This window comes from Orbicella franksi, chromosome 13, assembly GCF_964199315.1.
Source record: "Orbicella franksi chromosome 13, jaOrbFran1.1, whole genome shotgun sequence".
Classification (NCBI taxonomy): domain Eukaryota; kingdom Metazoa; phylum Cnidaria; class Anthozoa; order Scleractinia; family Merulinidae; genus Orbicella; species Orbicella franksi.
In genome coordinates, this window is record NC_138157.1 from 15,906,473 (window position 1) to 15,922,879 (window position 16,407).

The 16,407-nt window shown below is 40.0% G+C and overlaps 1 protein-coding gene across 3 annotated transcripts; it reads right to left on the reverse strand.

The window, feature by feature from the left end:
• Positions 1 to 3,770: 3,770 nt before the first annotated feature.
• On the reverse strand, positions 3,771 to 14,320 carry LOC145464830 (uncharacterized). Of its 3 annotated transcripts, none has more exons than XM_081448631.1 (4): positions 11,973 to 14,320; positions 6,786 to 6,848; positions 4,862 to 5,236; positions 3,771 to 4,719 (listed from the first exon to the last, which is right to left on the reverse strand). In XM_081448631.1, the coding sequence occupies exons 2-4, from the start codon at positions 6,843 to 6,845 to the stop codon at positions 4,363 to 4,365; spliced, it is 792 nt and encodes a 263-aa protein (XP_081304757.1). In that variant the 5' UTR covers positions 6,846 to 6,848; positions 11,973 to 14,320; the 3' UTR covers positions 3,771 to 4,362. The 3 variants fall into 3 exon arrangements, with proteins under 3 accessions (XP_081304757.1, XP_081304756.1, XP_081304755.1); XM_081448630.1 differs by lacking the exon at positions 11,973 to 14,320 and adding an exon at positions 8,065 to 9,001; XM_081448629.1 differs by lacking the exon at positions 11,973 to 14,320 and adding an exon at positions 7,663 to 7,681.
• Between the last annotated feature and the right edge of the window lie 2,087 nt (positions 14,321 to 16,407).

Below are 16,407 nucleotides of genomic sequence, written 5' to 3' on the forward strand. Positions count from 1 at the left end.
CGCCATGATCGAACTGTCAAACACTTCATAAGCAATTTTGTTTATTGAATCTTTTATGTCGGCCTGTTTGCATGTACTTAGATTTGGCGTAAAAATCTTCTTTTTTGTGAAAAAGGAGGGGAAACTGTCAAACGCTCTATTTATGCTTTGTTGCAGAATACTGAATTTCTAGCTTGCACTGATCAAAAGGATTTCATGCAAAAGCGTTTGCTGAAAAAGATGGAAAACTGTTACACGCTCTGTTGGTGCTTTCCTCAGTGAAGCTGCAGCTTGTCCGGAAGGTTTTCAAGCCAGAAACGTTCAATGAAAAAGGCAGGCACGTTTCGACGCCTCCATTTTCTAGTCCGGTTTGCCCACAAGAATTTAGTGCGGAAGTTCCCTCTTTTGTTCACTGAATTGTCTGAATTCAGGAAGTCTATATCGTCTGCAAAGATTTGTGTAAAAAATTACATGTTCGGTCAGATCGATAGGCGACAAGCTTTACCGGTGGTTTTTGTGTTCGCTGAAGACGACTTGGATTCCACGAGAAGATGTCATGAAAAAGGCGAGATACTGACTGCCTGGTGTCCCAGATACTACGATTATCAGTTGAGTTTGGTCACGAAGTTTTGGACTTAAAATTACGGTGTTGCCACGGGCAACTTTCCTCGTTTCCGCTGGTAACAATATCGTCGCCTGCAATTTCCCGCGCTTTGCTGCCAATGACATCAAAGGCCGACAAGTTGCCCGTGAAAACAACACAAGTTGAACGTTGAAACCTGCAGGTCTCCAAACTTTCGTCGCGCCTTAATTACTCAACTGATAATTTTTCATAAAACGAAGAATCGCTTGTTTGTATTATTTGCTGTTTGTCAGAAAACCGCTTACAAATCTGCATATGTATAACACGTAGAAAATGTTTTCTCGCTTGAGCGATGAACGAACATAATATTCAATACTATGGGACTAAGACCACTTAAATATATTCAGAGCGCGGATTATTTCAGACGTAGTTAATAGAGGGGACTGCTCATGAAGCCCGGCAAGCATCAAAGGAGCAAACAAAGATGCCAAGATTTATGTTGGAAGGTCCACGACCGTGTACAATCTTTTGTTTTGCGCTCATACACTATACATAAATTACGTAACCAAAACGTTTCTATTGGTTAGTTCCTCAGTATAGAGTAAACAACTATTGTGTTTCGTGCACGGTCAAGGCAAAAAAGGGAACAAAAACATACAACAAAAAAACTTTGTCGATTTTCAGAACCATTCCCCTCTCTTAACTATGTTTTGGGCTCAAATGATCCCCTGTTATTGCACAAGCCTCATATGGCGTTATACGTCAGCTACACGAGAACAAATTTTACGTTTTGCAGCTTAACTGTTGAAAACAGATTTTGAACGGTAAAATTCATTGAACGAAAATAAAATAAACATCATGGTGTAGGGAGAAAACTGGATGTAGATATCGCTTATTTGACTATTTTTGTTATGTCACATTAACCTGCTATAGCTCTTTAGGGTGGACCATTTGACTATTGAGGGAGGGGCGAGTGATTTTGAAAACTATTTTGAAAAATATCCTGCAAGCATATTTGTGCCAAAAAGACATTTATGTACTCGACCACTGCCGAAAAAAGCCAAATTAAAAGCAAGTTACCGACAAAAAAAATATCACACGTTTCCAGAAAAAAAAAATTCTAGCCCATGTAAGGATTTAAACAAATTCGTGCCTGTAACAAATCACTCAACCCCCTCCCCCTCTCAAAACTCAAATGGCCCACCGCTTAGTTTTGTTGACAGTGCCACAAGGGTGACGTTACAAAATCCAAAATGGCGTCATGGAACAATTTGCTCAGATTTTTAGTCGAATTAGTTTCTCTAAGTTCTGAAGTTTGTCCTGCGAACGAAAATGGAAACACACCAGTGGAAAACACAAACAAACCGTTGATATTCTCCCCCAAAATACAACAGTATTGGAAGAATACTCGTAGCAAGAATTAGCTATACTAAAGCAGTAAAGTAGAAAAAAAAATACAGGAGAAGCTCTCGGGCGTCAACTGCATTTAATTCGTGATCACTGTTTAAATTAATCACAGGAAATTTCCAATAAAACATACCGTGAGACACAGCTGAAGCCAGCCGGGCATGGCGACGCCATTTCAACAAGTTTCTCCAGTGAAATACATTTGTTGAATACATGATTCTGCGAGTCGAAGAACTGACTGCGTCAAGTTAGTTCTACACAAAAAGACGTTCATTCAGGTTTCCATCGGTAAAATTATTAACTTTATTTAAATTTCTGAGACAGTTTTTTTCAGCGCGAACAACAAGAATCAGGTATATAAAAACATAGAAAGTTACACGCTCAAGAGTTGACCAGAGGGCATGGGGACTAATGGGGTTTCCAGGCTTCCCGGGCTGTAAGGAGTTTAACTGATTGAGACTTGGAGCATGCGCACCATTATTCCTGCCAATACATTGAGAATGTTCCTGCTGCTTGAGAAAAACTTAAAAGTTTTTCAATATAACATGAAATCAAGTTCTTCTGTAACTCTAACAACGGAGCGTTTTTCAGTACATTATGGAAACTCTTCGGATCTTTCAGTAGTAAAGATTTTGCAGCAAGCCCTTTCTTGAGCAATTCTCCACGGAAAGAAAAAGATGGCGACTGGTACATTTACCATAATTCTTAGCGCACGAAGACTTTAACAACGCTCTTAAGAACGGACAGAAAAGTTGTAGATAACATCTTCAAGCCTAGCATAAACTATGTCGTTAGCACAGGGACAAATATTGCAAAAATATAGCTTTCCTTGTACTTTATGGGCCGTGTTAGCTTTGCATGTTATTATGGTAAAATGTATAGCCGCCATTTTTTTCTAATGAAAGATTGTAGCAGTCGATGAACGGGAAGTTGTACTAAAATAAGGCTTCAATTTTCTTTGCATGGCAACGGTGGTTTTATGAGAACAAATGAGTACGTTTCTAGGAGATTCAAACAAAACTAGTCTTAATCATTTAGAATCGATCTGCATATCAAGTACAAGGGTAGAATTAGAATAATTTCCAATTTCCTACAAGAGCCTCCTTTACCCCCATCCCTCTTCTTCTAGCACGATCGTCCCATGATGAACAAACCATGTGCGCACCAACAAAAGGCGGAACCCTCCTTAATTTAAGATAGTTTTGGGTGATTGGTGGAATTTGACACTGTCTCGCAGTTAGGTGGCAAAACTGCTGGCAGTAATTATAATAATATTTGAATATTTTGCATGCAAAAGGCAAGGCAATGCCGAGTTTGACAGCGCTATTATCGTGTTGCCAGTTGCCAGCGCGCGCTACCGTAATGCAGCTATACGCCACACTGTGACTTCATAATGTGTCTCAGCAAATTTATCTCGTGCAGCTTCTTATCGCTTCGTTTTAGAGCTTAGATTTCACAGTGATTTCTGAGCTGCACGTGATGGGACTATAAAGCCCTTTTGTTCAATATAGGCCGGTCGCGCCGCGGTTGAATTCTATCTTCACCATTTTGACTTGCTTTCGCATCACAACGTTTTTCAGCTTCTTGTCAACTAGCGCACTTTGCTAGAGACGGATACTGACAGACAACACAAAGCTGCGTTTGAACAAGGATACATTAGATAACGGTAACGTCGTTTATTGACAAACTTGTACTTCATGTTGCTGAAGTAGAATTTCATTCACATGTATCTCGATCAGTCACCAAATAATAGCAATCATCTTCGAATGACTGTTCTAGCACTACGCTAGCGGGTACACCATTAAACCATTCCATTACCAGTTTATTTACATATAAGAGTGAAGATTACATCATAAAATCGCACTATATCATACACAAACGATTTAACCAGCTAGTGATCGCGTTCTTTAGTGGTTTCTCTTGCCAGGTCGGGAGGGACTGTGCCGTAACCTTGTTCAGTTTATTGCACACGCTTTAGTGGCGACTTTATAGAACAAAAAAAAATAACTGTCGAGAAACTAAAACTGGACACCCTACCTCACTAATACAGTCATGTATTCGTTAAATTTCATAATGAGTCGAGCCGAGTAAATATCGATCGATTCTACGAAGATGATTTAATCATGTCATTTACAGAAAGAAAACTACCTTAAATCGATATAACACATGGCATTGAAACACATCTAACCATGTATGTCGTCTTCTTTCGCGGAAGAATTAGAAATTCGAGGACTTCGCCGTTTGGTGGTTGTCATACGATTTATTCGCTTTTTTTTTTCCTCAGGCAAGCCCGTTTTTACAAATACAACTCTTTTTCCAGCAAAGTGAAATGATACAGCCAAGAGCGAAGCAAAGTTACGTCCAATAGAAAGTTTGTTCGTTCGCTGTCTCGCTCAACCCAAGAAATTTGCGTTGAGTAAGTTGTCCTCGTTGACAACCTCGTGCCCGTTTATTACTTCAATGCATTTGTAGTAGACCTCCAAGTATTTGTATACGTCTGTGCATGACTGGTCGTTGAAAAAGAACTTTGTGCATCTTATTTCGCACATGGTCGTCCCCTCGCAGGCGTCTTTTACTTTTGTGAGAAAGAGAGACGTTGTCGGGCAGTATTTGTTGTACTGTAGGTTTCCTGTGTGCTCTGTGCACAGACCAAAGTTTCGTCTTCCCCAGAAAGCGGAGATTATGCTTATGTGTTTGTACTCGTTACATCGCAGCCAGGCTGTGTCCTCTTCGCATTTCACTGTGCCGTTCTGTACGAGGAAAGCAGAAGAGTGATCAGTTTCTATTTTCTCCTTACAATATTATTGCTCTCTGGAGTGAGAGGGTGAGAGAATCCAGAATTGAATTATTAGGTATACACAGGAATGAAAAACAGTAAATCACTCTACTTACGTATCTAATTGGTGTAGGGCCGGGAGAACCGGGGGGACCCGGTGGACCTTGCATACCAGGCATACCGGGCATACCGCTACCTCCGGGGAAACCTGCAGGACCGGGTAAACCGGGAGCACCAGGAGCGCCGTCCATACCAGGAGGACCCTGGAAACCAGGAGCTCCAGGAAGACCGGGACTTCCTGGGAAACCGGGAGGACCGGGGTCTCCCTTAAATCCCGGAGGTCCTTGAGGTCCTGGGGATCCGGACATTCCTGCCATACCGTTCATACCAGGCGGACCTTGCAATCCTTTGAGAATGAAGCCCAGCGTTACATTCTGATCCTTGAGTAGTTTGTTAAGCAGAGGGGGGACTGGAGACACGGGCAGCGACGCCTGCAAGAAGAAGAACGGCATGGAGCAAATTGAGTTGATGTTGGAATACTGGTGTTTATCGATTGTATTTATTCTAACTCTTCAAAACAATTAATGGCAAGATCTATTTTCACAATCTACCACAGTTTCGACGCTATTTATTTGTTTTCTAAGAGAGTACAAGGCCCCATTTGAGGTAAACTACCTTGTTCCAAAAATGTTTATTCCAAACAAACTAGTCAATACCGTGCTTAAATAAACTGAGATCAGTACTATACCCTATCAATCAATTTAGTGCATTCACTTTTTTATCAGTCTCAGCCTATCTAGATAATACGCACATTGCTCTAAATGAGAGTTTGAAATTTAAGAGATTCTATAAGACACCTTTAGAGACTTAAGAAGAGTAAGATTAACATATGCATACGGCGCTTTAATATCAGTACTGGTTCAACTACAGATGGGTAAAAACCAATAAAAATATAAGGACAATTTGACTGGGTATATAAAGATGGGTCCACCGTGACTTCTCTTGTAATAACTACTAAAATCGCAGTAAATCGAACTAACGGCCTGATAAAGTTACCATTAGACACATAGCTATGAACTACCGCTTACTACCGCCACAGTAGCCACCAGGGAATATATCACACGCCACCATGATATTAACCCCATTTTACCGTTGAATTACAAGCACACTTATGTTCAAAGAAGGTCGTTACCGATTTGTGTGTGGCCGCATGTAATGACGCCAAAACGACCGCAACCACCGCAAACATCGATCGTGGCTAGGATTTATAAGGCGGTAGGCTGTTCCTGGACTGACTTGTTAATCTTTGTTTGTGATGTCTTTTCCCTCAAAACCTTTCAGTCCTGTTTTCAACTCGATAACGTTCTAAAAATCACGGTCGTTCTCGTCATATAGAAGAAATTTTGGCTAGAAATATAGCAAGTAAACGGAGGGAAAAAAAAAGATCTGAACGACGTGTAATTGTAAAAAATTAACAAGTAACTCCTTTCACAGTTAACTTCACTTGTGCCATATTTGGCGTTCAAGCAGGTGGGACGACACCAAATATGGCGCGCGATCAAAACATTTTCAAATGGTACCAAGACGATTAAAAGTCAAACGATATGTTATAATCTATATGGCCTTCTTCTACAAAGCCTTTTATTCTTGAGATAAATTGTTAGCCATTGCCTAATAATCAACTTTAACGCCGAACAACTTTCGGTGTATTCATTAACCCAAGACGCCACTTGACCATTTTCACTCTAAGCTAAAAATGACTGTTAAAGATAATAACCATAAACCTAAATTATACTGCAGTGCATTAAATGCATAAAAGTAAGAAACTTCTGAACTACGACCATAAGATGTCATATTAATTTCTCAGCGTTTGCAAATAGTTAGTTTGCGTAAGCACGAACTAAGTCATCCAAACTGATACGCTCCCTTGATCAACCACCAACCGATCGATCAATCGTTCGATTGATCAAACGTTCGATCGCTTAAGCCGACATGCCTTGTAAACCAAAACTACTGAATCGTTTGAAAGCCAGTACTCACCGATAGTTCGAAATGGACTAGGCCTATGGCGACTAGTACCGCCAAGGATGCGATCCTCATGACCTAGGGAACAAACAGAAAACACTATTTTCAAATGACCGGCCCTTTCTGGCAGTCCAACATAGGCGGGAGATGGGGCGTTGGGGTATCTAGCCTGCCTACCGTGACTTCATCCCACCAGTAAATTGTTTATATATTAGACAACTGGTGAATGAATTGTTAATTATCTTTGTCTCATGACTAAACTATTTGGGGATAACGTAGTTTTGTATGAAGGGAAGGCAACACTCTCTTGACTGGTCCGCTCGACAGGTGTGCAAAATCTGTCACCACTCGACCAATCACAAAGCAGTATTTTGACATTTCCAGTTCTGGTTTGCAATTTTTGGATCTTTAGCTAACGATGATCTTTCAGCCGAGAATAATGAGATTTGGAAAAAGTCTTCTTCGCGGGCTTTCCTTTTTAATAAAACTTGACTATTTAACTCTTCATCTAGGAAGTTCTGACAGTTGTAGACAAAATGGAACCCTCCTTTGAGGGAAGTTTAAGTTTGTTTGAGCGACCCTTTCCCCTCCCCAAATTGACAGGTTCAGCTTACACCTGTTGTATCCCAGACAACGAGATATAACGAGATTTTAGCTGCACAATTCTCTTCCTCTAGAAATCACATTTAAGTGGATATCATGTCAATTCCAAAGCGTGCAAAAGGAAAGTATCAATTTGAGAGTAAATACACAGCATTCATGTCATACTCGTTCGTCCAAAGTTATTTCGCGCTGATAGTCTTCATTACAGAGTCTTACTCCAACGCGAGGTACACAAGCAGATGTATGACAGTTCCGTTGAAAGTTTTAGAGATAAAAGCTTTTTACTTACCATGATTTCCCTTAAAAATACCTTCACTTAACGCTATGATATCGCCGCTCAGTGGAGTAGATCGTCGATATCGGTGGGACAAGACTTGCACTAGCAAATATGTCACCCGTAATGTCTGCAGGAAAGGTCCTTTAAAAGTGATATCATGTAAGTCCTGATACAGATAAAAAAACACCTTGAAATTCTTTGTCCTGAACAGATGTAATCTCTCCGTTCGGAAAATCAACCACGCACGAATCTAACGGTTCTCACACTCCTGTGAAATGTGCTCCGATGTCAAAAGACTAGCGAACTAAGGATGGACAGAAGAGCCGAGGCAATTCCCACCGATATCAAACAACCACTTGATCCACACAGAGTTTCACGGCCAATGACGGAAACATCCACTTATGCAAAACCAACCTGCAGTTGTCAGCCCGTAGAACCCAAAATATTTGGCTGGCACTAAAGGAAAGATGTTCGCGCTCTTTGCTCAACTGACTTGGCGAATTCTCTCCACAATAAGAGAACTTTGATTGATTGATTGGTCGAGCGTCGGCGCCTGAACTGAGCCCGCGATATTTAGCGGCGATATGGTAACGCGCTCAACGTGGCATCACCGGCCCCGCGTGAGAGTTGAAACACTTGATACACAACATTAAGATACGATGACGTAATGTGTTGACCCTGAACTCCCACCAGCCAATCAGCGCCCGCCGTTTTCCGCGCGAGCAGGTTGCCAGAGTGTGACTACACAGTCAAATAAACATTGGAGTTTTTTTATTCACGCGCTCTCGAAGATCAAATCACTGATTTTTCCTGCATGGTTTTCACCTCCGATCAAACATGACGTTGCAACATTTTGCTTCGTTTAGTATTTCACTCAAGACTTCCTCGTGTGATGCGAAACTTCCAAATTATCTTATTCCCTGTTTTGTCTTGCAAAATGAAAGCGCTCTGACGTAATGTTACTCAATACCAAAGTGTCATAAAACACTTAGGTGTCAATGGGACACTGAGCTATCGAGGTCAAGGAGACAATGATGTGAAGAAAAATTCAAAGATTGTGAACTTCATTCTCTAGTAGGTTCTACACATCGATCCTAAAACATGATCAGTCGTTTATAATCCTAGAATCACTGATCAATGAAATTTTCACTTAACCCGCTCTTGTATGTTTGATTGACCGTATTAAGATTTAGTGAATAACTTCAAGGTTGATAATTTTTAATGGCATTTTCTAGTGATTGTCTTTTCCTGGCTCTATGACTCTTTTCTTTCACTCGACACCTCTGCGCACAAAAGCAGCAAGCTGTACAATACTTCGGTGTTGTGATATCGATGTCTTCTTGTTGTGAGTTTAACAGTCAGTTCCATTGTTAGATAACAATCGTAACATTCAACTATTGTGCAAATGTAATTTATCCGGGGGGGAAGATAGCAATCAAAAACCGGCCGATTCTGATTCTAATAAGTTATCTGGCTTCACTTAAGATTTTGCGTAAAGCATCAATTGTGAATCTGACTGCGAAAAACCGCTCAAATGGTGCACATCAGAGTACTCTTCACTAGCCATTAATTAATTTTCTGTCTCTCTTCGCAACACTGAAAATGTTTTACGCTGGAAGGATCACTTTTGTTGTGGAAGAAGATTCAATAACATGCCAAATTTCCTCCATAAACACGATAAATACTGAAAAAATACTGTTTTATTGCCTGTGATACTCAAAAGAGCCTCAGTAAAGAATCAAATCCGCATGGCCGATCAAATAGAACTACAAGAAAAGTGCACTTTCTTTCGCTAAGCTGAGCGGAACAAAACCACTATAAAACCCCTATCACTGATTAACGCTATTGATTTGCAGTTTTAACTTATATTTCTTCCAGGAGTTTGTAAATGCCGTCTTGCAGTAAACTATCTTAGTTAGAGACCATTCAATTCATCAGAAGGTTAGGTCACGAAGTTAAACAATCCCCGTCGAGTTCTAAATAACTGGACTTTACTTTCAATGGAGAGCTTTAATTAAAAGTCATTTCAACATTACTTTCAAAGGAGGGCTTTAAAAGTCATTTGAAAACTTGGCCTGTTGAAAACTACGCCTTCCCAATTAATTCAAATAGAAGTGCAGTTGACCCTTTTAGAAATTTGAATACAAAACTTATTCCTGATCAGTCAATCAGTAGAATGATTCCTGTTACAAAAACTTGGATCTATAGATTGGAGAGCACCGTGTTTTAAGAATTCTAGAAACAGCAAATAAGTTGCAATCTGATCAAAGAATTGATAAGATTTCCGAGTGAAAAGTGCAAAAATGAAACAAAAAATATGATGATAAAATGTGGAAGAAATAAAAACAGATTCTTTTTGGCTTTTTGTCCAACGTAACAAGTGCCAAACGGTTTACTAGTATATTACAATGCCAGCAAACAACTGAACCAATCTTTGTGCGATAGTTTTTGTGTTTGCCAATTCAGCTCACATTATTTTTCAGAAGAACTCTTTAAACACTAGTCTAAAGATCATTCAAAAACATAAAATAAAGTCAAGTCTTTGCCAAGAGTGTTTAATTTGCAATGTGAAAAGGCGGGAATTGCTTGAAAGACATTGATCGTAGCGACAATATTTACATATACTGTTACTGACAACAATATGTTGTCTGGGTTTCTATCAGTAAATATAGAAGTGGTAAGTTTCAGTGGAGATAGAACTACAGTAGATCAAAGTTCCTCATGCACTTACAGGGTAGATGAATATCACAGACTTATAAACGCAACAATGAAGATGTCTTCTGAGAATCTGGCTACCAAAGCACTCACGATTTATGAGAGTATATCCAGACATCAACAACATATCTATTGTTCAACTAAATCGCTAATAACGCTAAAAACATATAAAGCAAAAATAATAATAGAAAAACTTAACGGAAAAGTCAACAAACTGAAACTTGATTTTAACTGAGAGCAAATTGGAGCTGAAGCGCAGGTATTAAAACTCGGTGGTGTTTTTTTTGGTTTTTTTTTTTTTCTAGATCAGCACACATTCTTGATTACGCGGTGATTACGCGGAAATATGAACTGAAAACCCTCCTTCTGAAAATCTGTCAAAATGAATCTACGGAGTAAGGATAGCAGTTTTTGCCTGAGGTTTTATGCACAAATAAAAGTTTTCAACATCAAAGCTGGATTGCCCGTTGAAGTAGCCAGGAGAAAATAAAACGCCCTGGGTGCTTAATGGTTCTTAATCGCAAGCAATCGGCTTGTAGTTCCCATAGACAAAATTGAAGTCTTTCTAGCTTTGAATTCTGTCGATGTAATGCTAGCCTATGTGCATTCAAATGAAAGTTAAACATTGAACAGAATAATTCTATATGGTAGCATGCTGGTAAAGTTGTCCTATCTTCAAACTTGCGGTTGTGGGTGAAGCCCTGATGTGTGACCATTCAAATGGAAGGTATCGAGCAGTACTTTTGCTGTTTCTTACTTACTTTTTTACAAAATCAAATTTGGAGTCCTTTGTTGTAGCCTTGGGCGCTCTTAATATAGGAAAGCTTGATTTTATAACCAATTCAAAAATAACAGAAATGTTAAATATGAAGCAATTACAAAATACTTTGATATATGCACTGTTGGTTTCTCGGTTCCTTATAATGCACATTCGAAGTTGTCATAAAAACAACGTCTTTACAACGAGAAGGCACGAAAGACAACAGTGACCAAAATGCGTTTTCTATACAAATCTACCTCGCATCTAGACTCACAGTGATAACATTACTTTCTCAAAGCAAACTTCATTCCCGTTGTCAAAGTTTACTAACATGGTTGCCATGGCAAAGGGACGCTCGTTCTCCCATCTAACATGGCACAGGTGGCAACTGGTGACCACCACGGAAAGGTCAATACAACTAATTCAATTTGTACAAGAGCGAGAAAAATGCGAAGCACTTGGAATAAGTGCGAAAAGCTGTCAAAAACAAAACTCGACATTTTCTTCAAGGTGTAGTAAAATAAGGATAGCTGCGTCAAAGTATTGAAAACACTGATCTTTAGTCGGGTTTTACCGCCTGACCGTTAAATAACGGCATTATCGACTTGTTATGCCATATATTGCCGTCGTAACTATTTAGGGAAAGCAAGCAATTTTAATAAATCTTACAATACGTCTTCTTGTTTCATTGCTAATCGGTATTCCTTTTAACTTTGAACGAGAAATCAAGAGTTTAAAAAGTCAATGTCTGTAATTTGAAAAGCACAATTGAAGAAGTCCACCCATTTCTTCACCCAGTCCGATTCATGGTAAAAGCTAAAAAAACAAAGATCAAAAGCTTACTTACGAGTCTGGTTGCTGTGTTGTCTCGTCAAAAGTCTTCCTATTTCGAACACCGCTGTGCCAACCACAGATCACACATGCTACTCACAAAGAAATGTCTTGTAATAGATCTTGTTCCTTCTCTGAAAACAAGAATAAACGGGGCTAGACGTCAGTTGAACGCGAACAACAAAGCCCCGACGTTAAAACTATTGTTCTCGCCTTACTTGTTCTGGCTTACCCATAAGCCACCGGTTCGACTACAACCTGCCATTCAATTGATCGATTCCGTGCGCTGATTGGCCGGTTCGGGCGTGTTCCTGTCAGCCTCATTTCTTTTTAATCGGCTCACTTTGAAAGCAGCTAGAGATCGAAGGTACGTCATATTCTGTGGAAAGTGTCGGCAAGGGAGTCTATGATGTGATAAGAAGGGGATTTGCAAGCATTTCAGAAAGCTATTTTCGTTTGGTGCGCGAAAACGGTGATACGACAGAAAATGCTATTTTGCAATGTATGGATTGCGCCCTTGGTTGGGGTGGGGTGACAACCAACGATTTATTTAATGGATTTTATGGTGTGGTATCGTGTAACTGCGAGACAAGAAACCTTTGTTCTATGATCGCGAGACGGATGTAAAGAAACTGATTTGTTGGAATATGTTATATTATAACACTTTTTGAAGCCCAAGATAAAATATCGGGAAAACTACGAGAGGCAAATTTTGGAGGAAGCTGCAGGATGGTTTAATGCTTGATTATATTATTTAAAAAAGAGTGCTGTGTCCTGTCATAACAATGGCATCAATGACTACGGTGGTTTAAAAAAAACCAGATTCCACTCTGGAGTGTTACGATAGTTCGGTCGCTGGAGTATATAACAAGACATTGCAATTGAGTTTTGACCGTCCTTCGAATCAGAGCGGGATTGTGTGATACCGCTTTCTTGACAAAGGATCACCGATGACGTTGTTGTCTGGCTTGCTTGCCTCACCTGCCACAGAGCAGAGAAGTTGAGTAACTCTACTGGTATAATCTAGATCATTTTACGGCAATATGTTAGACAAGCACAACCTCATTCAGTTACGACTAGTCGCGCCGCCGCCATGCTTTAGTGAGTTCGCGTCACGGATCATTTCTTTGCTTTGTGTTTCTTTTATTTGGCTTGTTCAGTGACCGAACGAGACTAAGCCAAGCGGTTAATCCTCCGTAGGAAAAAAGATGGCGGATGTACATTTTACCACAATAACATGCGAGCCTAACACAACTTATAAAGTAAAGGAAAGCCATGTTTTTGAAAAATTTGTCCCTGTGCTATCGACGTTGTGTATGCTAGGTTTCAAGATTTTTGAACTTTTTCTGTACGTTTTTATGATGGTGGTTTTAAAGATTTTGTGCTCTAAGAGTTATGGGTAAATGTACCAGTCGCTATTTTTTTTCCCTACGCAGGATTCTACACTCACGCTCTCACCATATCCTTCCAACAACCACATTGTCACGATTACTATTTGCGCACTCGATCGACGAGAGATGACCAGCTACAAAGTACTTGACAGCTCTATAGCAACTTTAAAATTGTTAAAGGAGCCCAGTCACGGTATTTTTAGTTATTTTGGCCACGTACAAAATTACCTTTAAATTGAAGGAAACCTGAAAATAATAGTTTACTAAGTCAGAAAAACACCAAAGAGAGAACAATAAACCATAAGGAAATAGGATGATTAAGGACTGAGAAGATTAACACGGATTACAAGAAGCGAACTTGAAAAATTTAGGCTAGACTTTTCAAGATGTGCAAGCCATGACTTTTTACGAGCCAACAGGACATCTAATAAGAAATACATGTGAAGAATGGGTGGGCCTTCCAGGGCATTTTTTCTGCCAGTGTCGCAGAAAGACTATGTCCTCGATTTCACTTCTAGTGATTAAAATCCGCTTTCCCGGAAGTTCAAAGTTTTTCAAGAAACGACACGCCAGGCACCTGTCTACCTATTGTAACACTTTAGCTATTTAGAATAGTTAGTGATACTGGTTAGGTCACGGATCAATCCGCCGTCGGAAACAAGATGGCGATTGGTACATTTACCCATAATTCGTAGCTCAAGGAAACTTAAAAAACGCTCCTAAAAACGTATAGAAGCGTTCTAAAACCTTCAAACCCAGCGTAGACAATGTCGATAGCACATGAAAAAATACTGCTAAAATGTGGCTTTTCTTGTAATTTACAGGCTGTATTATGTTCGCATGGTATTGTGGTAAAATGTACAGCCTCCATCTTTTTTCTAGGGAGGATTGAGGTGGAAGGTAAAGGTCTCCTCACCATTTAAACCGAAATAAATCTTAACCACACATTTTGATCGAACCACGCCAACTGTTTTCCGTAGCCACACTTTTAAGAGCGCGCTTTTAAATAAACCGGATGCACTTTATACAATGCACACTTCAAACACAGTGAGTTTAAATGATATTGCGATGCTTTAGTGGATTGACGTGTGCGCTAATCCGCTAAAAACTAAGGCGCATGGTGTAAACGAGTGTGCGAGGCACACGTGCGCAGTACGTGGTATTTTTCTAGCTGTGTTACTTTTAGCTTGCGCACTCATGTTAAACGCAAAGTTGATATATTCTGTAATGGAAAATGCGGTGTTCCCCAGAAAGAAAAGATAACGTAACATGCCCATCACATGTAAATTAGAAGAGGACAATAACAAAACGGCAAACGAACTATAAGGACGATACCCGGTGCTAAAGATAAACGAAAGAGTTCACTCTCGCCGCAGTAAATCACACGAAGCCATGAAAATTAACAAGAAACTGACACTGAAAAGTTTCAGTTTTCAGTTTTTTATTATTGCACACTATTTACAGAAAAACAACTTAACATAAGATGGTTTGCAATGATATAGGAAAAATAAATAGAGATAGAAATTAATTAGAAGAAACAATATTTCATTGTGTACAGTGACCAAAGTAGCCAATGAGCTTTCGAGTAGGTCACTGTCATGCAGATATAAGTTATAAACAATATTGTTAGAAACCTAACCGAAATAAGATCATTAGATGGAACAAACGTTTCACGAAAGTGATTCCCTCGAGAATTTGAACGACATTGGCATACTCGTTATAACAACTAGACCCCACTTGAAGGCCGCGGTAGCTTTACTTTGCTTGTCGTTCAGTCTGAGACATGAAGAAGAGCTTTAGAACAGGTTGCACGCTTAGTTAGGAAACCATCGTTGCGATTAGCCTGTTCCAGAAATTCGGTTAGCTGGAAGCAATACCAAAAGGGACGAGAGAGGAAATAGGGAAGGGTCATGCAACTTTTTCTGGCTGCTCTACAACTAACAGCCTGTCGGCACACTTCTAATAATACTTTCACGCGGAAAAAGGAAAGGAAACAGTAGAGATTTGCGCAAATTCAACGCCTTTGACGGGCTGTGTTGCGATACTATTTTTTGTTCCCCTAACGCAAGTGTTGCATTCACCAATGAACGTAAGTTTACTGTACAGCAAAAATGGGGAACCCTTGTTTCATCATTCAATTCTAGCCAGGTCCTTTAACAAATAATACACTAATTAAGTCCCTGCCCTTTAAGTCTTTTAAATGGACGTTAAACTGACATTTCTAATTCACTGAAAACAACTGACTGTGATGATAATCATGGTAGCTATTAAACATACGCAAACAGTTTTTGTACTTACAGGCTGATTAATTTGACAGGAATCTTGTTCTTGTTCCGCTCTTTGTCTTTTTTTGTTCTTCCCTTTCTTTTAAGCCCCATTCGCTTCCATGCTGTCCCATAAGAAACGACTATCTATGTCTAGAAAAACAGGCCTGTATTCTGGTACAAAGTCTTCTGAAGAGACTCTCCGAGTTTTGCTAAGCACGCTAGCCTGATATTTCCAAACTCTCGTAGTCTTCTTCCCAGTGGTTACGTTTGTCACGCGACGCTTCTCCGCACAAATTCTCCGTACCGATCGTGACACATTTCCTGTAGTACAAGTTAGAAAACTGAATTTTACGTCGGTGATCAGTTTTGTTATTCTTCAGACCTTCGTCAGTAATTTTACACTGATACATCAACATCAACCCCTCTCTTCTACGTTTCTCTTAGGTTACCCTAAGAGGGGTCTGAAGGTGTAAGCTGGGAACTGGGTTCCGCCTATTTTTTCAACAAGAAAATAGGATTCCGGTCTGATAGGGATTGAGGCTACGATTGGACAAATAACAGGCTAGGAAATAGGATTTGGGCGAGGTTTGGGCTGAAAAAAGGGATTTATCCCTACACCTTCTCCTACATGCAGGGCCCTCCCCTAACAGTGTGCTTGTTACCATTTAGACTTCAGGGCGGAGAGAGGAGAGAAAAGTGCCTAGGGAAAGAACACTGACAACTCTACGATCCCGGTCAGAGTTGGACTCCAGGGCTGTCGACCCTAATTGCTGCGGCGACGACCAGTACCTTG